This window comes from Enhydra lutris, unplaced genomic scaffold (genome assembly GCF_002288905.1).
Source record: "Enhydra lutris kenyoni isolate GAN:26980312 unplaced genomic scaffold, ASM228890v2 scaffoldscaffold72, whole genome shotgun sequence".
Lineage (NCBI taxonomy): Eukaryota > Metazoa > Chordata > Mammalia > Carnivora > Mustelidae > Enhydra > Enhydra lutris.
The window spans coordinates 2,739,731-2,766,961 of NW_019154156.1; the positions used below are offsets into that span (position 1 = coordinate 2,739,731).

At 37.2% G+C, this 27,231-nt stretch overlaps 2 protein-coding genes across 5 annotated transcripts in view; one reads left to right on the forward strand and one right to left on the reverse strand.

Annotated features, from left to right (window-relative positions):
• The window catches only part of LOC111159949 (lymphoid restricted membrane protein), a 46,579-nt gene extending 40,754 nt beyond the window's left edge, over positions 1-5,825 (forward strand). For all 3 annotated transcript variants that reach the window (XM_022522655.1, XM_022522657.1, XM_022522654.1), the window contains 5 exons: positions 781-843; positions 957-1,003; positions 1,283-1,384; positions 3,400-3,507; positions 4,281-5,825. In XM_022522655.1, coding sequence (XP_022378363.1) covers positions 781-843; positions 957-1,003; positions 1,283-1,384; positions 3,400-3,507; positions 4,281-4,524 — 564 coding nt within the window. In that variant the 3' untranslated portion in view covers positions 4,525-5,825. The remainder of the gene's footprint in view (positions 1-780; positions 844-956; positions 1,004-1,282; positions 1,385-3,399; positions 3,508-4,280) is intronic.
• The window catches only part of LOC111159950 (cancer susceptibility 1), a 53,572-nt gene continuing 31,202 nt past the window's right edge, over positions 4,862-27,231 (reverse strand). Inside the window, exons 8-14 of one of the 2 annotated variants that reach the window (XM_022522658.1) lie at positions 17,184-17,259; positions 13,881-14,041; positions 11,248-11,404; positions 8,392-8,606; positions 7,443-7,610; positions 5,952-6,065; positions 4,862-5,259 (exon numbers count right to left, since the gene is read on the reverse strand). In XM_022522658.1, coding sequence (XP_022378366.1) covers positions 4,984-5,259; positions 5,952-6,065; positions 7,443-7,610; positions 8,392-8,606; positions 11,248-11,404; positions 13,881-14,041; positions 17,184-17,259 — 1,167 coding nt within the window. In that variant the 3' untranslated portion in view covers positions 4,862-4,983. The remainder of the gene's footprint in view (positions 5,260-5,951; positions 6,066-7,442; positions 7,611-8,391; positions 8,607-11,247; positions 11,405-13,880; positions 14,042-17,183; positions 17,260-27,231) is intronic. The other variant, XM_022522659.1, reaches the window with a different exon arrangement.

Below are 27,231 nucleotides of genomic sequence, written 5' to 3' on the forward strand. Positions count from 1 at the left end.
AGTGATTAGTTATGATCATGTAGTGGCAGAACCATGGTAAGAACCCAAGTTTCTTGGATTGCAATTTGATATTCTTGATACTCAGCTAATCTACGAAATTAGGAATGGTGGTTTAAAAAAAAGATTCACCTTAAGCTTCTTCAGTTTATTTCCTACATTTAATATATTTTTTATTTCCTGAAGTTGTACTTAAACTTTAAGAATCACAGTAGTATGTAACATTTTCCCGTGCACATCTGAGGCTGACAAACATATCCATTATCAAAATATCACACCCATCTTTAAATGTCTCAAATGCAAAAAATGAAACCATGGGGAAAAAAAAAAAGCTAGAAAATAGGTACACATTTATCTCCTCTTGAGCTGGGAATACCACAGCATAAAAGAAATGACAGCGGAAGAAAGACAGATTAGGCTGCATTAACAAAGAAAAACTCCTGCCAGAATTATCATTAATAAAATTAATATGGGCACAGATCATAGAGTCCCCAGAGCAGACATATACATGATTATTTGCATAACAAAGTGTTCAATGTCACCAGAAAACTAAATAAGAAACCTTATTTGGCAAAAATTATGCTTGTCCAGTGTTGAAGAAGGTAGAATATTAATTGGCACAGTATTTCTGAAAGGCAATTTGGACATAACCAAACTATGTCTACAGGTTAACTCAACAGTGGTCAAATGCAGGGATGTGTATGTACAAGGATATCCATTAGTGTTGTATCCAATGATAAAATACTAATAGTTTTCTAATGTACTTCTGCCCTCTTTGGGTAGCCATCTTCGCTCCGAAGGGTGACCATTGCCTCTTTGCCCAGAAATATTGGAAATGCAAGAATGGTAAGCAAGTTCCTAAGTGTTCTTCATCAAAAGCATATTCATTTTCATATAACAAAAACATAAACTTCACTAAATTCGTATTTCATTATTTCTCTAACATCTGAAATTTAAAGGTGGCTGGGATGGAAAATGACCGATTCGGTAGGCGATCAAGCAGCTGGTAAGTGTCATTTTCTGGTTGCTCTTTGGGAACCCTACTGTTTTATAATTGACTGAAGTAAAATGCTGGCAATAAGTAATAAAGTGACACTTGATTTGCACAGAGTATATATGCACAATAATTATAAAATAGGTGTATAATCATGGAATTTTACTATGAAATATGTGAATGTGCCAACCAAAAATAGAACATAATTTTTGTAATAATTCAGGTAGTCGGAAATAAATTGACAATGGCTACAGATGTATATGACAAGTGGCTCTAATCATCTTTACTTAGGCGTATTTTGGGGTCAAAGCAGAGTGAACATCGTCCCTCATTACATCGATTTATTAGCACCTACTCCTGGGCGGATGCTGAAGAAGAAAAATGTGAACTCAAGTAGGTAAAACTCGGTGTGTGTGTGTGTGTGTGTGTGTGTGTGTGTGCATCCATTCTGATGGCTGAGTAATTTCCTATTGTATAAATGGACCACATTTTCTTTATCCAGTCATCTGCTGAAGGATATCTTAGCTCCTTCCACAGTTTGGCTATTGTGGACATTGCTGCTATGAACATTGGGGTGCACGTGCCCCTTCTTTTCACTATGTGTGTATCTTTGGGGTAAATACCTAGTAGTGTAATTGCTAGGTTGTAGGGTAGCTCTATTAACACCTTAAGGAACCTCCACACTGTTTTTCAGAGTGGCTGTTCCAGCTTGCATTCCCACCAACAGTGGGAGAGTTCTCTTTTCTCCACATCCTTGCCAACATTTGTTGGTTCCTGTTTTGTTTTTTCCATTCTAACTGGTATAAGGTGGTATCTCATTGTGGTTTTGACTTGTATTTCCCACTGGCTAGTGATGTGGAACATTTTTTCATGTGTCTGTTAGCTATTTGTATATCTTTTTTGGAGAAGTGTCTGTTCATGGTATAAAGATGAGTAAGATGTAGTGCCTATCCTCAGGTTTTATGTTTCTTTTTAAAATAATCCTAAGAAGGATGCCTGGGTGGCTCAGTCAGTTAGGCATCTGCCTTCGGCTCGGGTCATGATCCTGGGGTCCTGGGATAGAGCCCCGTATTGGGCTCCCTGCTCAGCAGGGAGTCTAGTTCTCCCTCTGTCAGCCGGGTCCCCTGATTGTGCTCACTCTTGCTCTGGCAAATGAATAAATAAAATCTTAAAAAATAAATAAATGAAATGAAATAATCCTGGGAGCCTACTACATGTGTTGAAACCCCTTTTCAGATTTAGAGTTAACATAATGGATTTTTCTGATCTGGGTTAAAGATCGGTTTTCTTCAAAAGATTACAGTCTATTTTTTGCTCTTGGTTAATATGGCATGATTTCTACTGAGAAGTCTTAGCAAACAAAAAACTGAAGTCTTGAGAGTCTTACAAGAATTCAGGATTTGGGGTTTTTAAAGATTTTATGTATTTATTTTTAAGAGAGCAGGCAAGCAGGAGGAGGAGCAGAGGGAGAGGAAAAAGCCGACTCCCACTGAGCATGGAGCCCAATGTGGGGCTCAATCCCACGACCCCAAGATCATGTCCTGAACCAAAATCAAGAGTAGACATTAAAACCAACTGTGTCACGCAGGCACCCTGGGCCAGGTTTCCTTTAAAAACTAAAACCAGCCACATACATTCCCTGTAGATGTCCAAGAAGAGAAAAAAAAAAAAAGAATGACTTTCAGAAACATTTGCCTTTGGTAATAGTGAGAGCATTATGAGCTTGGAATTTCAAAATTCAAGTCCAACTAGGAATTCATCAGTAAACATGATAATGAAACAAGTTCTGTTCAGGTTAAAGGAACAACTCTTTAGATAATATGATTTTATTTAAAATATATTTGATCCAATTTCTATTTCCCAGCTCACTGAATAAACACTTTTAAAATTAAGATTTTAAAGAAGCAATGACACTTTGATGTTACTTCAGTTTAGCATAAAATCCACTGTTAATATATTATGTGGTAGAAGGAGAGAAATTTTACCATATGTTGAGTAAAAAACAGAGGAAGAAATATTCACCTTTGTTTTTTAAAGTATGGTTACTACACATAAGCAGAGTAAGAAATCACAGGTTAATAATATTTTTTTTAATAATACTGGTTAATTATTAGTGGTGATAATTGATGAACTTCTACATGTTCTTTGTAAATGTCTCCTTTTTACTCATCCCCTGGCTAATATCCCAACTTCCTACAACATATTTTTCTAAATATAGCAAGTTTTTAAAATTAAATTCCTAGAAATAAAAATTTAGTGATTTGATTTTAGAATTATATATCAAATCTTTCTAAAGCAAAACAAATACTTGAGAGCCGCTTTAGTGATACAATAAAATTTGCAGTATTTTTATAAATCTGGTATATTATCCATACTTTCAAACATTTAAACTTAATACTTATTTATAGAACTAAAGATGACTCAGAACCACCTGGAGAAGAAATAGCAGAAAGGACAAGAAAGCCAAGTCTTTCTGAAAAGAGAAATAATCCGTCAAAATGGGATGGCTCTTCACTGTAAGTTGTCTGCTTGCTAATGATCCCATTTCTGTGGAATGGGGAACAATGAGGCAGGGTTAACAGTATTAATCTTAGTCAAGGTACTAAAAGACCTGTCAAATGTTAAATTTAAGAGAAAAAACCAAACTTCACATGGTCTACAGGAGTTATCCCTGAACTGACCACAGGTCACAGTGTTAGGAACTTGGTTCTGGAGCCAGATGGCCTAAGGCAAGTTCATCTACTTTTAAGCACCAATTTCTTCACCTAAAAGATAGGGCTGACAGTAGCAGAACATGCAAAATGCTAAGACATAGGTGATGTTATAATAAGCTTTTCTTTGTGTCTCATTTCTTAAACTAAAAATGGTTTACACCTGAATATAACAGAAGTCCCAGGTATGGTGAGAAATAAGTGGCATGTGTATATACACACATATCATACTCCACAAAAATGTTAGTTGCCTTACCTGATTGAAATAATGAGATACTCAACTGTTCTTGTTAGGAGTTAACTAATGCCCGAGTCACCTAATTTTCAGATCATCACCATGGCATTTCTTAACTTTAAATCATTTCTCTAATTCTAAAACTTATTGGGGCGGGAGTGGGGCAAATTGTGGGCCAAACCAAGACAGCAGGTCACATTCCTAGCTTATTGTAAGGCGGTGTTTGTGGTAGGTAGGGCAGAGGGACGACTTGACTGGTACTGTTGGCAAAAGGAGCCAACAGTACAAATAGCAAAACAAAATGCTGCTGTTGCCAAATTCTGAATTTGTATTTTCCTTAAAGTTATGACACAGTAGCTGCCTGGGCGACAAACCTCAAGACTTCCTTCAGAAAGGCGAATAAGGCGCTCTGGATTTCTGCTGTATTCATTGTGCTGTTTGCAGCTTTGATGAGCTTCCTCACAGGACGATTATTCCAGAAGTCTGTGGATGCTGCTCCCATACCAGATGGGGACTCCTGGATGTCTCTAGAGCAAATCTTGTGGCCATTCACCAGACTCCAACACAATGGACCACCACCAGTGTGACTTAGCACATCTTAATGTATGTGTCTTGATTTTTAAAGTTTTAGTATCTGAACTCTGTAAATTAGTGATTTTTAGCTGGGAAATTATAGCGTTGAACCACAGGGTCTCAGAAGGACTGCAAGATATTTTACATCCCTTCTTTCTGTGAGTTCCTCTCTGATTAAAATACAATGGGGAAGAAGCCTGCCTATGATTTTTAGTGAGCTTTTTGAGGAGGAGATATTACATATTGCTTGTTAAAATTTATTCAAATAGAGTAAAAAGTGAAAGTTTCAGTGGGCCAAATATTCATAAGAAAAAAACCCCACTTTTTAAAAAATAAAATTTGAGTACAAAATGCTTATTAGATTTTAATAACCTTTTGAAATATAGTCACTCATTACATTGCTTTTGAAGAAATGCCTAATTTTGCTCTGGGTTGCTTGACTCTTCACACTGCATAAAATCTGTCAGCGGGGATTAAGAATAGCTGAGCACTCTGGTCGAGAGTAGCATATAGCACACAGAGTCAATCAGCTGGCAGCTGGAGCTCCTAATTTTTTCCATGGCTTTTTGGGAAGCAAAATCCTTAACCATGTGATATAAAGTAGAATGAAACTCAGTTTCTTCTTTAAGGGCTTCAGAGAATGTCTCACTGTTTTCGTTGATCTTGAGCCTTTGTGCTCTGTCACCACTAAACATTAAAAGGGTCCAATTAGGTTTCTGAATAGGTTTTTCACTAAGGTGTTCCTTCAGCTACAGGAAAAGAAAATTAGAGAAATCCATTAATAGTTCCTCTAATAGGTATTTTGGCAGAGTATAATTTGAACTCAGTCCCCAAAATTGCTAATGTAAAAGAAACACTCTTTAGCATCTGAGCTCTTAAACCATGTTTGTATGAATGTATTCATTCAACAGAGATTTCTTGAGTAGCTAGTATTTGCCAGGGAATGTTCTAGGTGCTGGGGATACAACAACAAAGAAGAAAAAACCATATTAATAACAATTGCAACAATAAAATCCTATCCTCAAGGAGCTTATATTCGAGTGGGAGAAACACACAATATACAAGTAAATATGGTGGCTCACTTACACTATCTTTTTTATCAGGCAGCAGTAAATGTGCCAGAAAGTTCAATTGGAGGCCTGTCTCTGAGGGGGAAAAAAGCTTCCGTCTGTTCTCATTTTGATGTAAAGAGCTGTCAGGACACTACCCTGAAGTCCAGAGTGTTTGATACCATAATGGACAGTGAAGGTATAGCCTTTATATAGCTTGGTTTTATATTTTTGACAAAATAAACAAAAATGAAGTTTTAAAACTATTTGAATGTTAATTTTTTTTTTTTTTTTAACCTTTTCAAGAGGAGAAACCATGGCCTACATTCATTTAGCTTTTGAGTATCTTCTTTGGAAGGACAAAGTAATTTTACGGGGTTTGTATACTATACCTTAACTATAACTTTATTTGAACTACATACTATATTCCACTTGCTCCAACCAAATGCAAAAGCGGAACTTAGCAGGGCCAGCTGTCGATAAGCTTTCATTTCTATCAAAGGATCCTGTCAATATAAAAACAGTTGATCATAAAACCTTTCAAAAAGTCTTCCATCTTTGGCCTCCTACAGTCACTTCTTAACACGGAAAAATCCACTTAAAATGTAAGTCAGATGACATGATGACCCTGACAGGACAGGGCAATGGAGCTGCCTTTCAGAAGAGAAGCCAGAGTCCTAACAATGACCTACCAAGGGCCTCTATGATCAGACATCCCCCTGCCCCACATATGCCCCACATATACCCCATTTTCACCTTCTTTGTTTCTCCTTTTGCTCTCTGAGCTCCACTTGGCTAAATTCCCCACCTTCAAGTTTGGTTCAGATCCTACCTTCTTGGTGAAGGCCCCCTCTTCCAATACTATTTGATATTGTATCTTGCCCTATGATTCTTGATCTTCCCTTTTTTTTATATATATAAAATATAAGAATCTAGTATATTTTTGCCTTCCTCTGCTAGAATGTAAGCTCCACAAGGGCAGGAACTTTGTTTTATTCACTAATGGATCTTAAGCATCTAAAACAATGTTCAGAAAAAAAATTCTTGAATATTCTGAGATGACTAGTACACTACATGCAGCATTTGTAGAGTAACTGGCAGTTGAGTTACTAAAACTCAGGTGGTTTTTTTCCCCTACACATATGTACACAGTTAATGATGTTATTTTCAGATATACCCATATGGTCATTTTCTGGCATGTTTTAACCTGTTTTGTGCAGAAGAGTTCTATAGCCAAGAACACCTTTCATGATTGGAGCCTACTTTGGCCTCATTTATATATCATAAATATTTACTAAACATCTGATTCAAGGAGTATGCTAGATACTAGACTCATAGGTGATGAAAGAACAGTCCTCATCCTCATGGAACACACAGTTTAACATGGAAGGATCTTATTTAACTAAAGCCTTATGAGTAACATGAAGCAGTATGCAGACAGGGAGCCTCTCCCAAGAAACGGAAGGAAGTGGGTTCTCTCTATCAGTGGTCCTTTTATGTGTTTAATTTCACCAAATTTGTTATGTTTGGGAAATTTCTGAGTCATTTAATCTTTTAGGAAATCTTACATATATCCAGCCTGGAAGAAGAAAGAAAATACAGGAAATTTGAAGTTGCTCTAACTACCTTTGCACTAACTGACCAGCTGTGTGAATAATGGTCCATTTGTAAATATGTAGATCATACTAGAGGCTTACTTTCTTGGGAAAGATTATTAAACTTGAGAGAACTCTGGATTTCTGGTCTGCCATTTATTCCTTCCAATCAATTCTGTGTAAGTGAATATAGAAAACCTAAGCCATACCTGAAGAGTTACATAACATTGAACACTGGCTACCATTCTAAATGTCCTTTACATTAAATTTGGAAAGATTTGTTCTTACCTTATAATTTATAACAACATAAAAATGAGAGTGTTCACTAGGGAAGATATTCAATCCAGCTTCTTTCAAAGCACAAATGAAAGAAATCGGAGTCATCCATTTTCCTTCCAAAATAGAGAAATGCTTTTTGTTACTTAGTGTGATTGATGCTAACAGGCAGAGGTTTTCCTAGTTTCAAGAAGAAAGAGAAATTATTACATCATGATTCCATTTCCAGCCTTTAGCTTCTTCATACTAGTTTTTTGTTTTGTTTTAGCTCTATATCATTCTGTATAAAAAAGTATGCAGGACAGATATGCTTTAGGCCAGCTCGGAGAAGTCAGCCATAAAGTCTCCGTTATCTCAACCAGTCCATCGGTCAACTTTTTGGGGGCTTTATCTGAACAGTCAAGAGACTGGAAGATCTCTCAGTTCTCCTCCCATTGTAGGAGTTATGATCTAAGAACACTGGTCACATTGAATTACAGTAGCTATTGATAGCTCGTCATGTTGCAACTTTTAAGGACAGTTTTTTTACACATATAAGATTTAAGGTAATAATGCAAAGTTACCCAGTTTTAAAGTTTGCAGAGTGGCAATTTGAAGGTATACAGAGATCACATCCCTCTTCTGGTTTTAGAAGTCCAATGTGCTATCCACTGTGTGACAGAACCACCCTCCTCTTCTGGTTTTAAAGAGGAAGCCTCTTTAGAGTGGATCAAAAACTGCAACGGGCTTGTAGCTTCACTAAGTGGCCTATTTCTACTAAAGGGTGCAAGTTTGCACCCTGCTTATTGTATGTTATTACCTATCCAATCACTATTTCATTTAGAAATTATGGCTCAAAGTATATTTTAAGTACACATGCAACATTTCAATATGTCAATCACCAGTGACTGATTACTTTGACATACTTTAACTGTCATCAAGCGGTTTACCTCTTTCATATGACTTACTCTCTGTGACGTACCTTAATTTGTATTTGAATTGTAGTAAATACTGTAGTCACAGTCAAAAGTACTTTATCCACATCGAGTGGTGTTAGTTCCCATGACTGGAATGGCATGTTAATATGAGCATCCTGAATCAAGGTAACAGGGCCAAGCGTTTCTAGGCTGAATGTTATAAGTCTGTCTTCTGGTTTGTAAGAGACATTACTGATGCCGTCAGTTTGCCAATGTTTACCTTCATAATAAGGAAGAAAGTAACAGTTTCATTTTTTCTATACAAAAAAATGAGATGAATGACCCAAATAACTGCAAAGGTGTATAAACTGATCTTTTACATTCAGCAGAGAATCTCTACAAAAAGCCACTTTTGCTGGAAGGTTCATCCTGGCTACAGGATCAAATCCGAACTCCTCAGCATGGTATCTAAGGCCTTCAGAATGAAGACTCGTGTTTCTGGCTTCACCCCTTGCACTTCTGACACCTGGTTTTAGCTATGCTTTCCCCCTCCCCCAACAGCATCATCTACTGAGCCTCTGCACACACAGTCCTTTCTTCCTAGAGTAATCAATCCTTTAGAGAATCTCTCATCTTGTTTAAAAAAAAAAAATAAAAACCAAAAAACTTTAAAATTCACCTGTGTTAAGTATATATTTTAGTAAATTCCCCCAGTTGTGTAACCATTACCACAATCCAATTTAGAACATTATTCTCTCCACAAGCTCCCTCATGTCCATTTTATAGTTAATTACTCCCATTCTCACCTCTAGCCACAGGCAGCCATTAATATACTTCCTGTCTCTAAAGATCTGTCTTTTCTGGACTTTTCATATAAATACAATCATATGTAGGTGGTCTTTTGCATCTCTTACAACTTAATAGTAAAACACAACCCAATCTGAAAATGGGCAGAAGATCTGGATGAACATTTCACTGAAGAAAATCCAGTAAAGGATAATAAACACATACAAAAAGATGTTCCACATGATGTTATTAGGGAAGTACAATATAAACCCCTGAAATACCACTTCATACTTACTAGAAAGGCTAGAATAAAAAAGATCACAAATATTGGCAAGGATGTGAAAGTGGGAAACCTCCTATAATACTGGCAGGCATGTAAAAGTACAGTTACTTTGAAAAACAACTGGAAATTTAAAACTTAAAAAGTTAAATTTAAAATTAAAATTTAAAACTTAAAAAGTTAAATTTACCATTCAACCCAGCAGTTCCATTCCTAGATATATACGCCAGAAAAAGGAGAATGTACGTCTGCACAAACACTTGCATGCCAATGTTCTTAGTCTCTTAAGGCCCGGTTCAACATTCCATACCAAGACAAGCCTTGCTTGATGCTCCAGGTGGACCCCCTGGGCTGCTCCATAACACTTCTACCTATCACAGCACCTTACTGTGTCATATTAGGTGGCTTTTCCTTGTCTGCCTCCCCTACAACTTTGAAAACTCCTAGAGGAAGGAAATGTGTCCCATTTATTCTGTATTTCTTATTGTGTAGCATAATTATGGAATACACGAGTCATTCCCTTCCCTCTAATGCCTTATCCATATCCACATGGCTTTCTCCTCACATGAGGGATCCACTCACTATTTTTAACTCTGAAATTCAATATAATACATACAATTATATTGACAAAGTAAGAGATTCATAATTCCTCATTTTTACAGTAATAAAAATTTTTAAAGGTAAAAAGTATCACCTATAAATTCTCCAATTTTTAGTATTTCCTGGAAAAAAGTTTCCCCATGGGAAGAATTACTGGAGTTGTATACTACTGCTGTAGTCAGAGACAAATTTTACACATTATATTTCCCTGAATCATGTGGGATAACTTGTCTAATTCTTAGTGTGACTAATTTTTAACAGAGTAAATACTTAAAAACATTACCATTAAAGGAAAAATGAAACTTCTAAAGCAACATGAAGGGAAGAAATTACCTAGTTCATTTTGACAGATTTTGTAATTTAATGTATTGATGGAACTATACTGTTATAATTCATAATTTTTATCTAGAATATAAATATCTTTTTTTTAAAAGATTTTATTTATTTGATAGACAGAGATCACAAGTAGGCAGAGGCAGGCAGAGAGAGAAGGGGGGAAGCTGGCTCCCTGCTGAGCAGAGAGCCCGATGCAGGGGCTGGATCCCAGGACCCTGAGATCATGACCTGAGCTGAAGGCAGAGGCTTAACCCACTGAGCCACCCAGGTGCCCCCAAATGAGGTATTTGTTAATGATTAGTAAATCCTTAGCTTAGTAAATCCTTAGATTAGTAAATCCTTATCTCTGCTGGTACTTCTGATTTTGTTATTTATTTCACATTTTGGATAACCAATAATTTCCCATGGTTCAACAATCAAAAGTTATAAAGAGGCAAAAAGTGGCTAGTATTCATCTGTCTCAGGTTTCCTAATGGCCCACTCCCTATCTCCAATACTTGTCTGTAATAAGATTTGAAATTTCTAAGTTATTAACATTAAAATAAATTTTAATCACCCCAATCTGAATTATGTACTCATTTCAGGAGAGAGTAGGTTTTTCACTTATTTATATTCATGCGTCTTACTATGGTGCTATTTTTGTTAACTATTTTTTTTTAAAACATAATGACGTAAGTTATTGTTCAGAGATTATGGCAGATATAAGACTTCAGGAACTAACAGTTGTAACATTCAATACATAAACTCCAATCCCTATTCATTTCCATCAAGAGCAAACAAAATAAACACACTAGAGTTGCCACAGAAATGTGTAAGATTAGAAATGCGGAGTTTACACACTGTATTTTCTGTTTTAAGGATTTGTTTTATAGCTCTTTTCATTACATAATTATCAAAGTTGATTACAGTATTGCTGTACCTTCAGCATCCCACCTTGCAACCATAGGATCCTCAAAAAAGATTACATTCTCCTGAACCTCAAGTGTCACCTCTATGGGTGGGAAAGCATTTTCTGTTTCAACGTCTTCCGTAGTTTCTGGAGGATATATATATTTCTGCAATCCTTCTTTGAGTATCTTTTAAAAATGACCAAAATAATATCAAGTTAGACACTGACTGGTAACAATTAAAGATGTAAATATTGCTGAGTAAACTATATGTAGTTATTGTTAATAAGTATTGAAGATTGGTCTCATTTACTAAAGATTACTAACAAAAATTCACAACAAAATTAAAAGATAATGATTGAGGAGGAAAATAATCACCAAATCTGAATCACAGACTCTTCTTCTGGTCCAGGTTCTATGCTGGGACTTACTAATCATTTTATTTCTCCAAGTAATCCTATAAAACACATATTTAACAGAGATAACTAGGACTTAGAGAAATCAAATAATTTGCCAAAGATTACAAAATGACTTCAAGGAGGCACTACAACTCAAAAACAGAGCTCTAGGACTCTAAATCCCATATTCTAATACCTTGGTTAGGGTGTGTAGGTAAAGAGGGAAAGGAGTATAAACATACTTTTGAGAAGTATAGAAACAAATGGATGAAAGTAAATTAAAAATCATCACGTTGGTACACCTTAAACTTACACAATGATTTATGTCAATTACATCTCAATAAAGCTGGAGAGAGAAAGTAAATTAAGTCAACAGCAGATTTCTCTGGGATGGAGGAGATCTGTCCATTGTTTGAACATAGCAGAGAAGGATCTAGGGAAGGAAGGGTAGGGAAGATTAAGAATGGTAAAAAATAGAGGAAAAACTGGATGGGTAAAAATTCTAGAGGACGTGGGAAATTATTGAAAAGAGACTTGAAAAAAAGGAAGAAGACCTCTTTGTTGCAGAAGAGAAAAACAACTGTGAAGAGGATACTTTGGGCTCAAGTGGAGAACACGGAATGGTGAAATCAGGACACCAACAAAATTCAAGAAAAAATCTTTGAATGAATTCTTAGAAACCCCAGCCCTGATAAAGAATTTTGAAGGCCTACCTTCACCAAAGGGATGCCTTTCTTGGACTCCCCACTGTCCTTTAAGCAACACAGAGGAAAAGCTGATTCAAATAGACTGTTCAAAGTAGCTACAGATAGGTTATCTCCCCCAGGCATGCTCTAGTAAGTTCATTCTCACTTGTGGGGAGAATGGAAAAGGAATAGCAGTATCATCCCCAAGGGGGTGAAAATTAGTTTGGGGGGGCATGAAATAAATTATACTCTTTTAGGTGTAAAGCACAGCTATATATTTAGTACATACACAAATACATTGTATACCTATGGTATTAAAATTTCATGGGGTGGATGGCTAGGAAAGAAAATGTCTACAAAGGCTCCTTAGGTGATAATGGGGAAAAAAAATTGAGAAATGCCACTCCATGACGAGAAAGTACCAAGGTTCTTAATGGTAGAACTGCAAGTGAGAAGTGGCTGACAGTCTATGTACATGATATGCTAGAGGAGAGAGAGACAGGGAGGGGGGAGAATGAATTGGAGGGGGAGGATGAACGAGAGGGAGGGGGAGAATTCAGAAAGGCTAGAGAACAAGGAAGGAGGAAGGGGCTATGACAATATAGAGGGTGTATTTGCGACACAACCTACCATGAAGTAAGTTAAAATAAACCAAGTCAATACCAGGGCAAATGTTACTATTTACTGAAACAGGAATGAGGAAGTCCTTCAAAAATGATCTAACAACTGCTGTCATGGACATCCTTACTAAGAGTGTGGAACATGCATCAGCAATAGTGCCATCACCTAGATCTGTGCTTCTCAAACTTAAATGTGCACATGAATCACCTGAGGGTCTTCTTAACACTCAGATTCAGCAGATCTGAGGTGAAGCACCAGATTATGCATTTCTAGGTGATGCTGATCCCGCTGGCTCATGGACCACACTTTATACATCAAGGATCCAGACCAGTGGTTCTCAAACTTTAAGGTGTGTTTTGCTAATACATAGACTGCCAAACCTCATCCCTAGACTTTCTGATTCAGTAAAACTAAAATGAGGCCCCTGAATTTGCATTTCTAGAAAATTCCCAGATGATGTTAATGTTTTTGGTCAAGGGAACACATGTTAGGAACCACAGATCTAGACCAGAGTACACAAACTATGGCCCCTGAAAAATCTGGTCCACCACCAGTTTTTGTAAATAAAGTTTTCATTTACATCTGGCTGTCTTACTGTACTGAGAGTTGCAACAGAGCTGGTACGCCCACAAAGCTGAAAATATACCCTATCTGGCCCTTTACAGAAAAAGTTTGTCAGCATCTTAAATAGACTATCATTATTAAGAGCAAACTGGCACAATCTAAATATAGTGCTATAGGTTTACAATTAACATGTATGAATTATAGTTTTAAAATTCATATTATTTTAGAGTTCTTTCCTTTAATATTGGATTCAAATTTTATAAATTCAAGACTGTTTAAAATTAGTTTTCCCTTTTTGCTTCCTTAATAGGTTAAATTTCATTAGATATTAGATCATTTAAGATAAAAGTGTGAGAAGTTATTTTACTCATAAATTTGATTCAAAAATCAACCTACTTCCACAATCATCCAGCCTTTCATTGGTTTACACTGCGGGGGAAGCTCCAAAATATCCAAGTGGTACACTCCACCGAGGGTTGTGAATTGGCATAAATCAACCTCACTGTCTTCAAAGATATACGGCTTTTCATTAGCATTCTTTACCAGCAAAAACTGTGCTAAAATTAATCAGATTAATTCAGTTTCTAAATATATTGTAACAATTTGGCATTAGGAGGGAAAGGAAAAAATTCTGGAAATGAAGTTTTATTTAGCTACTAAAACATCAAAAAGTGGTTAATTCAAAACTATTCACAAAGCTAACCTTCAAAGAAGTAATAAGCATGTATAATGGTAGGCTAAAGGGGAGGGCTCCATTTATAGCTTATTTACCAACACTTTTAAGAATGTGTATCTAAAAAGCATGTTACAATTAAAATAACTTCAAAAATACATTGTATCGCAAGAGGAGGAAAAATAATTTTCCCTTTACCTTCTGAGTTCTCAGCTGAACTTTTGTAATAAAAGACAGATTAACAAGAGGAAATAAACCACTCATTTATTAATATGTATACCTCATGTAAACATGGGAGATTACCCAGGGAAAAATGAGTAACTTAAGAGGTGGCTCAGAACTCTGGCTTATACAGCATCTTCAACTAAGAACAACAAATTTGTGGGGAAATGACAAGACAAAGGAAACCAGTTTCAGGTTTCTGAGGGTAGAGAAAAGGACTAGTTAGTAAAGTTCGTTATGCAGATTCTTCTGGTCCCCTCTCTGGGCTGATAGGTCTGAAGTTGAATCTGGGCATTAACCATTGTCACTCTTGGTAGAGAGAGGAGTGACACCCTTTGAAATTTATGTCTTGTTTTTAGGCAAATAGGGGGAGGGTAGGCAGCTTTTCTTGCATCTGCTTTTTTTTTTTTTTTAATAAACATATATTTTTATCCCCAGGGGTACAGGTCTGTGAATTTCTAGGTCTACACACCCCACAGCACTCACCATAGCACATACCCTCCCCCAATGTCCATAACCCCCCCCCACTCCCCTCCCCCCATCACCCCTCCGTTTGTTTTGTGAGATTAAAAGTCACTTATGGTTTGTCTCCCTCCCAATCCCATCTTGTTTCATTTACTCTTCTCCTACCCCCTTAACCCCCCATGTTGCATTTCCTCTCCCTCATATCAGGGAGATCATATGATAGTTGTCTTTCTCCGATTGACTTATTTCTCTAAGCATGATACCCTCTAGTTCCATGCATCTGCATCTTTATAATTGTTCTTTTTTTTTTTTTTAAAGATTTTATTTATTTATTTGTCAGAGAGAGAGAGAGGGAGAGAGAGCAAGCACAGGCAGACAGAATGGCAGGCAGAGGCAGAGGGAGAAGCAGGCTCCCTGATGAGCAAGGAGCCCGATGTGGGACTCGATCCCAGGACACTGGGATCATGACCTGAGCCGAAGGCAGCTGCTTAACCAACTGAGCCACCCAGGCGTCCCTCTTTATAATTGTTCTTAACTTAAAATATCCTTATGCCAAAGTGGCATATTTGGGGTGGCATATTTTGCTACCCTTCATTATAAAATAAGAAAAAGTGGCTTAACACAAAGTTTGTTACCTGACAAATTAATGTTTTTAAACTGGACATTAGGGGGCTAAAAATCTTAAAGAAGAAAGTAAAATGGTGGAAAACATAAATTTTTGTCCATATATTAAAGCTAACCTTTTTTTTTTTTTTTCCAACAAAAACAGGTCCAGCTCATTAAAAAAAAAAAAAAAAAAAAAAAAAAAATAGGGACAGAGGCTTTAAAGTGAAGAACTGTATTGGATAATTCCTTCTGTAGAGAAATTTTATGGGGAAATTCTATAATTCCATAATTCTCAGTGTACAATCAAGGGAATATTTTAAATCACATATCACTAAGACCATTCCCACCTGTCCACCAAAAGTCTTTCCAGTGTAGATAGATAAGGGAAATCAGACTGCTTATAGGTTCTACCCCTTACTTACTATGTAACCTTATGCAAGATATGCTAATTAACATGTCTTTTCTCTCCTTCCTCTACAAAAGAGATATTAATATCTACCTACTGAATTTGGGGAGTTGTAGTTAATACATGTAAAAAGCTTAGAACTGGTGTGAGACACACAGTAAAACTTAGGAAGTGTTAGTCTTGTTATTTATCATTTTAATTTTCCTCTCCTATAAAAGGAAACACACCGAGAAGTCACTAAATTTAACCCATGGACAGCAGACACTGAAAATTAATGACAATATGCAAATAAAATTCCAGTTAAGCAATTGCTCTTTTTCCCTTGTATACCTTCAATAAAATGCAGACTTTAATTTCAAATTTATGTAGTTAATAATCCATTTACCTAAAAAGAAAGAAAAAGAATACTGTATCTAAATTCAGGCATTTATGATTAGGGGATTAACATATATATTATTTGGGGATTAGCATATAGAAAACCTCAGTATTTTGGCAGAAGTTCATGAACTGACTCTAGTATCCTAATTCTAACAGGAAAATTAACCTCCTCAGGGCTATAGAAAAGTTCTGAAGATATAAACCTAGTTGGCTGCTGAAACAAAAGTGTGTTGGGAAAAGTGAAGAAGTAGACAAGAAGTATGTTATGAAAAATATGCTAAAAAGTCTATAGAAATGGATTCCTTAGAAGTTCCTGGGAAGTGATGTACATAAATCTCAAACTAAAAGGTATGCAAATTAGATATCACTATCACTTTGACATTTTTAAACTCTCTTCAGTTGTTATTTTCCAAGATAAGATTGAATACAAAAGGGTTGAGAAATTTACGATTATGTATGTGTTTGTGAATATTCATTACAACATTGTAATAATAAAAAATTAGAAATAACCTTACCATCAATAAAGATTTAAATAATGTTCCATTATTGGAATGAAATTATACAGCTACTAAAAAGGTTATTAATATGTTTTGACCTAGGACAGTGTTGAACATTACTCATTTAAGTAAAATATGCATTATGTTCTATGTATGTCTATAGCCTATGCTACATAAAATAACAAATTATTATTGATAAAAAAGTAATTTTCAAACATTTGTATGCTACTTCATGGTTTCATTAAAAATCAAAAGAGAGCTACAGAGAGAAGAAATACAAACAGAAGAAATTTTTGTTAATACTGGTTATTTCAGAAGAGGGATTATGAAGAATCTTCACTTTACATACATTTCTGCAACATCTGAACTTTTTTATGCAACATCTGCATTTCTGTTGTAAGCTGGAAAATCCCAATAAAGTTAAATTCTACTAACATAATTTAGAAGAATACCTGATAAGACTGTTTCACTTAATAAGTTCATCTCCAGTTCACATTTTGTGGCTTCAGAGTCTTCCGGGACAAAACTCTACAGAAAACACAAGGACAGAAGGGTGACTGCCAGTGTCCGCCACAGCCCAGATTCCCTCTTCACTCTCTCCCCACTCCAGTTCCCACTTCAGATGCCTGCTACCTCGGTTTCTGGGCCCCAAACTGACACTGTTCTGGCAGAAAAAATGGACTCAAAAACAGTACTTTAAATTTCAGTGAAAATGAGAGCATATCTCCACAGAGCCTCATGAGGGCGGGAGCTAGACTGCTCAGATTCTCTGATGACAATCCTCAAGTATAAAATCGACTAGTAAGCAATGCAAGCTATAAAAATGTTATTTATATTTGCATTTTGATTTTAGCCAAGTTTTAGATTTTCTTTGATTTCCAAGTTTTAGATTTCCTTGATTTTCCTTGATTTCCTTGATTTTAGCCAAGTTTTAGATTTCCTTGAGTCCCAGAGAGCAATCAGCTCTCTGATAGACTAATTCCAAAGCCTGCTTTTGGGTGAGCCTCTCAAGGAAATTAAAGATGCCATGCATCAAATAAGGTATAAGATACTATACTGTAGAGTAGTAAAATGAGTATTTCAATAGGAGGACATAAGATCTAGAATGTATATCTAAATCTGCCACTAACTTATTTTTGTAAACTTGAAGTCCTCGAACCATTTTGGGCCTCAAATTCCTGCTCTAATAACATATTTGGTACTGAACTGTGTGCCAGATACAATAACACATCTTGTAAACAATCCTAAGAGATGGCTATATCTTCATTTTACAAAAAAATGAAACTGAAGCTTAGGGAAATTACTATTTTAAGAGTCAAATAAAATAATAGAAGTAAATAATTCAAATATAGTAAGGCTATGTACACTGTAAAACTTTGGTTTGTGTGTGCTTATATTTGCAAACTGGATAATATCCAGCAAACTTCATTTGACCCCATATACTATCTGTACTTGTAGAGCAATAGAAAAGTCTTGTACCAGAATTTTAGTCAGAAGCTAGTTAATCCCATCATCTCTCTCATCTTCAACCACCATACAGTGCCCAGTCTCACTTAATAATTTATCATAATAATCAGTGCCTGGGTGGCTCAGTGGATTAAGCCTCTGCCTTTGGCTCAGGTCATGATCTCAGGGTCCTGGGATCGAGCCCCACATCAGGCTCTCTGCTCAGCAGGGAGCCTGCTTTCCCGTCTCTTCTGCCTACCTCTCTGCCTACTTGTTATCTCTGTCAAATAAATAAAATCTTTATAAAATAATAAATTATCTTTTCCATCATTCTTGTCACTGTATTGCCCTGTGTCATCTTCTTGAGCACTTTTACACTACTGCCTTCTCTGCCAACCCATTCCATGGCATTTCTGAAACTTCTCATTTACGGACTCATTCATTCAAAGAATTTTCACAGAGTGCCTAAATTGTACAGGTATTGCCAGATACTAGAAATAAACAACAAAAAAATGACAAGGTCCCTGACTCAAGGTGCTCCCAGTCTATTAAGGAAAGCAGGTAAAGGAATAGTTACACTACAGTTTTGTGGCTACTCTAGTAAAAAGTCAGGGGGTCCATAATAGGAATATAAAGAACAGTTAATTCTGTGGGGAAAAATATTGCATGAGTGAGTGAAAATAGGAAATGCTACCCAAAAGTGATAAAGTTTGAACTAAATCTTGAAAGATAATTAGGCTTCCTGAAAAAAAAAATGGTGGGACAGAATTCCAGTGTGAGTGAGGGCAGAAAGGCATGAAGCAAAACAGAGTTTCAAGCACCTGAAGTATTCAGGTATGGTTGGGGTGAGACATACTAAGAAGGTGTAAAAATCTGAAGCTGGAGAGAGGGGCCAGAGTGTAGAGTTTAGATGACACTTTAAAGACTAGAATTTCTCCTATGGGTAAAAGGGAGCCTAGAAAGGACTTAATGGGAAAGTGGAAGAATGGGAAAGAAGTTTGCATTTGCAAAGAGTATTCTGGTGGCCAGCTGACGAATGGATTCCTTAGTGGAGAGTAAGAAGTCCAAAGAGGATCAGGGTCTAACTCAAGGTAGAAGCGATGAGGTTCATTAGAAGGAGCATATATGGGAAATGACATGGAGGTAGAATCAACATAACTTGGATGGTAACTTGATACAGAAGATAAGGGACAGGTGAAGGCTGATTTTCAGATGTCTGCTTAGGTGATAAAGTGCACGGTGATAGTTATCAGGAAAGACAAGGAGGAAGGACAGGTTTGGGGAAGAGTAATGAATTCAATTGTGGATGTGCTGAATTTGAGGTGCCCATGGACATCCAGGTGGCCTTTGACATTATCATTAAAAAGCCAATTGCATTTCTTTCTTGCAGGAAGGATTATGATCATTAAAAATACCAAAGGTATCGGGCCAAAATTCACATCTTCAAAAAGTTGAGAATTCTTTAGAGTTTAGACCAAACTGGTTTCTTGCCTTGCAGGAAATCTAAAAATTTAGGTTTTTCCAAGGAACTCTCCCCTTGATAGCCACAGTACCACGGCATGCAAAATCAGGGATTTATCAGCCTCGAATTTATCACATGATAGGATAATCTTGTATTGAATACACTGACTTCACCTAAGTCAGAATTTTTACTATTTTATGTTACTGTTTAGGTCAACCGACTTTTTTCTGAAGCTAGACCACTTGATGCCGGAAGCAATGTGTCAGTTTACATGGTGGTGCAAGCTCCTTAATCTTGCTAACTGCTCCTGAGTGTCTTGATGTCCTGGCAGCTGCACCAGGAGGACACACTCCTGCAAAAGCCTTCAGCTCCAAACTGCATCTGCTGACCATATAATCCTTCCTGGTTTTTCATACATTATGAAGTTCCTTGTGTCAGTTGGCTATGAAACTGAAAAAAAAAAAAGCTTTTTTCTTCATATGATCATGTTTGTCCTGTTTCATCATAACCGTTTTTACAAAACTGGCTATTTTCCATAGATTTTTTTTCCTTCTCCAAATAAAACTTCAACACTGTTCTGTCAAGTCTCAAAAATTACTAACTGGAATTTTTCCTTGAATTGCGCTAAATGTAAACATGTATAATAAATCTATAAAAACAATACGTGCTAAAAACTGCCTGGAAACATTGACAGAATATGAAACAGAAGGGAGCTGAACTATAACTTTTCAGTGAGACCTGGGCTCAGTAGATACAGGAATTGGCTTATAATTTGGGAAGAACTTCACAGTACACTAGCAAAGTATTTTTCATTGTAAGTTAATGTGCAGATGTTGTAAAATGGAAAATTTTTAATATATATAGAATTTGAATTTGATATAAAACAACCTGGATCATGAATAAGATCAGTGGAACCAGAACAGAGTTTCCAGAAATAGATCTCATGGTCCACTTGGGAGTTTAGCATTTGGCATTTTAGATCAGTAAGAAAAACCTACGTTCATGTGATAAGTGTTTTGAGACAGTTGGTTAAGATTTGAAATAAACTTAGATTCTTCCTACTTTACACTAAAATAAATTCCAGACGGATAAAAGATTTCAATGTAAAAAAACATAGCTAAGCCAACCAAAAGCCACAAAACTCATGCAAGTAGTTGATGAGAAAGTATATGTTGACATCAACAATTACCAGTGCAGTTGGTGATCCTGATATTGCACAGCTGCAAAACATCAGCACTCAATACAAATTGGTCTAGAATCCTATTGTCCATCAAAAGAACATCTATATAAAGGAAGTTCATTGATCTGAAGTCCATTTTTTTTTCATCAAAAGGTGATTTGCATTTAGAGCTTCAGAACAAATTGTTGGAATTTGCTCTTCATAAGGAATTAAAATGAATTTTGAAAACCGTGTCATTTGCTTTATTTTGTCTAAAAGCTAAGAATGAGTATCCTGAGTCTGCTGAAGTCTCATTTATTCCTGTGGCTTTAATACCACCAGCAGGCCAGTGGTTTCCAGATTAATGCTAGCGATGCTCTTCGGGACGCCCACCCTCAGTACCACTCCAGTCTAGAAGTGCAGGGCATAATGTGCACGGGGACAGGGTGCTGGGCCTGATTGCTCAGAGTTCCAGGCTCACATAACTTACCTGATATTTCCATTTGTGTGTCCCCAAAGTACCATGCCCAAAATAAAAGTTTTGTTTCAACATCACTCTCAACCAGGTCAGCCTGTTTCTGTGCATCTCAGTAAACTGTACCACCATCTGCTTAGTTTCCCAAAATAAAAACTCCACAAGACTGTTCATTTTACCTGCAAAACATGTCCCCAAAATAACCACCTTTCCATTTCTCTTACTACCACCTTTGACCAAGCACCACTGCTTCTAATGCCTCCCCACTGCTATTTAACCAGATCCTGGGGGCTTCTATTCTAGCCCCGCACAATCCATTCTCTACATAGTAGCCAGAATAACCTTGCAAAGCTATAAATCACATCATGCCACCCTCCCTCTTACAAACCCCTAATGGCTTCCCACTGCATTTACAATAAAACATTAACTTCTTACTCTGGCGAGCAAAGCCCTGCTTCTTCTGGCTTCTGCTTTCCTCTCTGATGTCATCATATACCACTTTCCTTCTTCCACCATATGTCAGGCTACTGGCCATCTTACCTGGCACTCATTTCTGTCTCATGATCTTTATAGTAATTGTACTCTCGGACTAGAATATTTTTATCCTATTACATAGCTGATTCCTCCTAGTCATTCTCAGCTTAAATAATAATTCATCATACAAGCCCTCCCCAACCACCCAATCCAGTTACCATCAGTCACTCCCATAATCCTGTTTAATTCTGTACATGACATTATTACTACCTGTTTTCCAGTTTTTCTTATTTATTGTTGGTTTCCTATGACTTGTATATAAATCATGAGAGCAAGAATCTCATCTGTCCTTTCATCACTGTCCTTTGAGGGAAAAACAGTATCCGCATACAGAGGTAGACATTCAAAAAATATTTGTTGAGGGGCGCCTGGGTGGGTCAGTGGGTTAAGCCTCTACCTTCGGCTCAGGTCATGATCTCAAGGTCCTGGGATTGAGCCCCACATCGGGTTCTCTGCTTCGCAGGGGGCCTGCTTCCCCCTCTCTCTCTGCCTGCCTCTCTGCCTACTTGTGATCTCTCTCTGTCAAATAAATAAATAGGATCTTTTAAAAAAATTTGTTGAGTAAAGAAATAAGCACAAGTTCCAGGGTATGACCATGGAAATGGGTCACTGAAGCAGATCTGTGGAAAGCTGAAGGTCTTTGAATGTTAATGCTATATTTTTACATGGGTCATTCTCATGGATTTTTAATTTATCCATAATGATGCCAAGGAGTACCTGAATCTCTAATGATATTTCACATCTTTACACTTTTTCCCATAACCAGAAAAATTTCCTTTCCTTCTCATCTAAACTTCTCCATGCCTATCAAAAGATTTAGTTCAAATATTACTTCATCAGAGAAGACTTCTTTTCACTGTTTTTCTTTTGGATTAAATGTGATCTCTTAACTCCCATCCATAATCTCTCTCGTTGCACATATCAGAATGTATGGTAACTGTTACTGTTCTCCACAAGATTGTTAGTTCATTTACTGTTCTCCACAAGATTTTTAGTTCATTCATTTAGTTCACTCATTCATTTTAGTTCATTGAAAATAAAGATCATGTTGAGTTTCTTATAGAAGGTACTTAGTAATGTTTTATATATATCTACTCATATTTATGTTAAATCTTGTATCTTTTTATTTTATTTATTTATTTATTTATTTTTAAAGATTTTATTTATTTATCCGACAGACAGAGATCACAAGTAGGCAGAGAGGCAGGCAGAGAGGGCGGCGGGGGGGGGAAGCAGGCTCCCCGCTGAGCAGAGAGCCCTATGTGGGGCTCGATCCCAGGACCCTGAGATCATGACCCGAGCTGAAGGCAGAGGCTTAACCCACTGAGCCACCCGGGCGCCCCAAATCTTGTATCTTTTTAGAGTATCTTAAAGACAAAGGCTATTTTTAACTTGAACTTTGAAAAGTTCAAAGGCCCATATATCATGCATGCCCCTTAGATCACTATAATATTTCTGAAGGTGATTATTGTCTTTTTAAAAAAACTTCCCATAAATGTGTGATATTTAAATTAGGCTTTTCTAAAAATTTTGTAAGATACATAAATTGGGAAGATATTATCCAATACCTATAATTTTATTGTGTTATTATTAAATTTAAATTAACTAAAATATGGTACTAAGAGCCCTCTAGAGGTGAAGTTCTTAATAGACCTATGGGAAAAAAGATAGTTGGCTCATCTTCTAAGAGAATTTTTTTAACAAGGTGCTAAATGCTTTTTATTTGTGATCATATCACATATCACATACAACTCAGGTATTTGGGTAATTCCTTCATTTTTTAAAAAGATTTTATTTATTTGTCAGAGAGAGAGAGAGCACGCAAGCACAAGCAACGGGAGAGGCAGGCAGAGGGAGAAGCAGGCTCCCTGCTGAGCAAGGAGCCCGACATGGCACTTGATCCCAGGACCTGGAATCATCACCTGAGCCAAAGGCAGATGCCTAAACAGCTGAGCCACGCAGGCATCCTTAATTTCTGCATTATTATACCAACAATTTGTCTTGCAACCAGCCTCCAAATTCATTAAAAAGGAGAGATATATCTATATTAAAATATGCCAAACTAAAATTTTAAAGGTAAGAAGTTTACCCTAAATGAAAAAATAAAGTTATAAAAATAAAGAAATCTCTTCCTCTAAATCCAAAATATACTAAGTTTTCCTACTGATGTTACAGGTAGTCCCTAATTTATACATACACTTAAACACATGTACACAGATACATAAAAGTTAAACTTCATGAATTTACGTGCCAATTAAAAAAATTAAGAATACACTTGCCAAACAAAAGTGTTGAGAATGACATTTAGGGTTATGATAGTCCCTATACCACTGTGATTATAAAGGAATACAAACCTAACTGTCCTTCATATATTTTGCTTCAAATTCATTCTAAGTTCCAAAAGGACTACAAGGAGCACTTCCTGACGCGTGGTGGTGGAAGTGGAGCCTCCCTATCACCACTTGTATTATGTCAGAGCACGAGGGATCAGAACTGCTGAGGACGGGGTCCCAGAGAATCTCTCCTGACAAGCTTGAAGATTGCCGAAACATAGCTAAGTGGTTCCCATCCACTCAACTGTAATATAAAGGGTCTTAAGCATTTCTAATACAGAATAACTTAAATGTGGACAGTAGTTGATTCCTTGATATGGGTGGCTGTTTTTTTATGTAGGTTGTTCACAACAAATCAGACTCAAGTCAGGGCCTACTTTTAATCACTCAACCATACATTCGTTCACTTATTTCATCATTCATTCAATAAATGTCCACTGAACCCCTACCATGTACCAGGCCTGTGCTTATGGTAAATACGAACTCTGTCAAGACTATGCTTGTCCTCAAGATCATAATTATTGTTTAAGGTTAAGAATTCTGATAATTAAGCAGAATAAGAATGTAGTAGAGACATCTAATTTAGCCTGAAGGAGAACTTTATGAGGTAAAATTTAAGGTAAGTCTTTAAAGACAAAGAGAGGGGCGCCTGGGTGGCTCAGTGGGTTAAGCCTCCGCCTTCGGCTAAGGTCGCTTGGGGTCCTGGGATGAAGCCCCGCATCAGGCTCTCTGCTCAGCAGGGAGCCTGGTTCCCACCCCCCCTCCGCCGCCCCGCCCACCCGCCTACCTCTGCCTACTTGTGATCTCTGTTAAATAAATAAACAAAATCTTAAAAAAAAAAAAAAAAAGACAAGGAGAAGTTAGGTGCAGTGGACAAGGATAATGGGTGGAAGAGAATTTCCCAATGACAAAATAGCAAACAGGGTTATCACAGAGTCTTACGAATTTCTCCCTTTAAAATTAAAAAAGGAAATACATTGTTTCATTTTCTATTAGAAAAGTAATGTGTGGAAAAAAATGTGTGTGGGTTCAGTATTTGCTTATTGTAAATTCAAACAATACAGAAGTGTAAAGGAAATTTTAAAATCACTGATAATATAGAATCATCTCACTTTTCTCACACTCCACACACCTGACCACCAAAACAGCCACTGTTTGGTGACTAGGCTTCCAGACTTTATGCATTAACAAGTAACAGAAATCCCCTCACAAAACAGAATCCTATGGCTAATGTGGTTTTGTAACTTGAATAAGTATCTTAACAATACATTTTCAGTATCTTTCTATATAAAAGTATATAGGTTCCCACTCAAGATGGTAATGTAGGAGGATCTTGAAACCACCTCCTCCCACAGACACATCAAAACTACAGCTACATAGGGAACAGTTTCCTCTGGGGCTGGGGGGAGCCCAAAACAAGCTGAGTGACTCCCACACATTGGGTGGACGAAAAAGAAGCCCACATCAAAGTGGGTAGGAAAGGCTGAGACACAACTTTCCCATGAATCCCACCTCCCTGCAGTGACCCGCAATTGGGAGGGAATACATAAACATCATCTTCTCTCTGAGGACTGAAGTATTTGAACCCCATATCTAGCACCCTAACTCTTAAAACCTGCAATTGAGAGAACAGCTCCTAAAATACCTAGCTCTGACAGCAGATGGGGCTTGTGTCCACAAAACCCACAAGGCCATAGCAAGCTGAGAAAGAGCTAAAAGGTTCCCGTCCAAGACTTACTAGCCTCAGGGCCTAGTGCAGAAGCCACTGACTGAAAATCACCTTGACTTTCTGTGAAAGAGGCTTATTAGCTTATCTTAAAGTATAGGCCTGAGGGCCAGGCATCTAATTTAACACACATCTAGGGGCCTACTGAATTACTCTTCAAAAACAGAAACCAGTGGGCACTATCTCAGCATTCTCCCTCTGTCTAGCTCCAGATGCCAGTATCTCCCAGAAGGGAGCTTGTAACCTTTTTCTGTGTGCGATTTTTGCAGCTGCCACCCAAGGGGACACCTTTAGATTGCTCACACACGAGTCCTATAAGGCTATAACAAATAGAGAAAGAGTTCTTAACTGGCCACCGTCCCCAGGGCACAGCAGAGAGGAAACAGACCCAGGAGCTAGTCTTTTTGTGAAAGAGGCCTACTAAGCTTATCTAAACAGCTGTAGCCTAATGGGCAGGCTTCTAATTAAAAACACATCCAAGGGCCCACTGTAATCCTGTCCAGAGACTGCAATGGGTGGTCTTCTCTGCTCGCTCTAGAGCACCAGTATCCAGCAGAGCTGAGTTAGTACACATGCTTGGTGCCCTGAGTTTTGCATCTAATTCCCTGGTTTTTGTGGCTGCTGCCCAGGGAACACCTCTTGATTGCTTGGGGATGGTGGCCAATGGGCTTGTATTCATGAGTTCAACAAAAAACAGTTGCAAAGAAAGAAAGAGTCTTACCTGGCTATCACCCCAGGACTTAGCTCAGAGAGGGAGCAGTCAAAAATATCCTTCTTCCAGTACTCCCGCAAAAGATGTATATTTGCATACTGCTGCCTGAAGGCCTGGCTTCCAGTTAGCCTGAACCTAGGTGCTGATTGAGACCCTCAGCTTCGGGAAACTGATAGATCTTGGTGCATTCTCAGCTACTGAGAGCCATTAAAAATAAAGTAGCCTGCTTTGTACAATCGCAAAAGATTAAAAGACAATGAAGAGCTAGGGCAGGGTTGAAAGATACATTTTATCTGCTACATGAAGCTACTCCAAGACTGGGAGAGGTGGCTGTTTAATGCACAGAAACCAACACAGAGAGTCAAGTAAAATGAAGAAACAAAGAAATATATTCTAAAGGAAAAAACAAGATAAAACCTCAGCGAAGACCTTACTGAACTGGAGATAAGTGGCTTACCTGATAAAGGTTCAAAACAAAGGTCATAAAGATGCTCACCAGCATCAACAGAAAAAGGGATGAACAAAGTGAGATTTTCAACAAAGAAAATACAAGAGTGTGGAATAGAAATCACAGAGCTAAAGAATACAATAAATGAACTGAAAAATATAATTAATAGACTCAAAGACAGGGCAGTAGAATTCACCCAATCAGA